The sequence below is a fragment of the Hipposideros armiger genome, unplaced genomic scaffold (assembly GCF_001890085.2).
Source record: "Hipposideros armiger isolate ML-2016 unplaced genomic scaffold, ASM189008v1 scaffold_1593, whole genome shotgun sequence".
Lineage (NCBI taxonomy): Eukaryota > Metazoa > Chordata > Mammalia > Chiroptera > Hipposideridae > Hipposideros > Hipposideros armiger.
In genome coordinates, this window is record NW_017732943.1 from 164161 (window position 1) to 165393 (window position 1233).

Below are 1233 nucleotides of genomic sequence, written 5' to 3' on the forward strand. Positions count from 1 at the left end.
AATAGGAATTTAATAGTAGACGTTTCTTAGAGTTGCCTAATAAATGCCATCTGTTTTTATGGTAATAGTTCTTATATCTCATTCAAATGTCAAGTGTTCCCCTTCCCCCAATTTCCCAGCTGTTTCCATCCTCCAATTCCCCCATAAAAAAAAAAAAAAAAAAAAAACCCAAACAAACAAACAAAGAATACTCACCTTAACAATTTCCAGACAGCAGTGGTAAGTTTCAACTTTCACTTGTAGCAATGGGTGAGACAACATCCGCACAAACACCTTCTGACTTTCTCCTTGTAGTAATGGACTCGCCTGTGCAGATTTTGAGCTGGTGAGAAGATAAAACATCTAAGATCTCTAAGGCAAGGAAGTTACTAAACAAGAGACACTGAAACACATAGTAGAAGGAATTTCTTCCGACTAGGATCTTACTTATATCACCAAATATTACTATTTACCAAAGCACACACTTGTTTCAAGGTAGTACCAAAAAAAAAAAAAACCCAAAATGTTTTTAAAATATTTGGAATATTTTAAAATATTCCCAAATATTTGGAATGTAAATTGGTACAGCCATTATGCAACACATATAAAGGTTCCTCAAAAAATTAAAAATATAATTATCATATGATCCAGCAATCCCACTTCTGGGTATTTATCCAAAGGGAATGAAATCAGAATCTCAGAGATGTCTCATGCTCATTGCAGCATTACTCACAATAGTAAGATATGGAAACAACCCAAGTGTCCATCCATGGATGATCAAATAAAGAAAATACGGTGTGTATATACAATGGAATATTATTCAGCCTTAAAAAAAAATCCTTTTATTTGTGACATGGATAAGCTGGAGGACATGGTGCCAAGTGACACAAGCCAGGCACAGAAAACTAAATGATGCATGATCTCACTTATATGTGGATCTGAAACAGTCAAATCCATAGAAGCAGAGAGTAGAAGGGTACTTGAGAAGGGCAGGTGGTTATCAATTAGAAGATAAATAAAGAAACCAATATTCTTGAATACTTGGCTTGAACGCATACCAAAATGAATGTATAAAAATCCAAGGATAATTCATTTTGATTATAGGCATGACATTTTTAAAGTTTACTCTTGAATAAAACAGTTAACTGCCCTAGTGCAGCTGTGTATATAGAGTTTAATGGTCAGACACATATAAATTTAAGACCAGTTTCATTTTCATTGCTCCAAAATTCACACACACACACACACACACAC

At 34.2% G+C, this 1233-nt stretch overlaps 1 protein-coding gene across 1 annotated transcript in view; it reads right to left on the bottom strand.

Moving 5' to 3' along the window:
- The window catches only part of RTTN (rotatin), a 177003-nt gene that overhangs the window by 128974 nt on the left and 46796 nt on the right, over positions 1 to 1233 (bottom strand). Inside the window, exon 9 of the mRNA XM_019634351.1 lies at positions 196 to 342. Coding sequence (XP_019489896.1) covers positions 196 to 342 — 147 coding nt within the window. The remainder of the gene's footprint in view (positions 1 to 195; positions 343 to 1233) is intronic.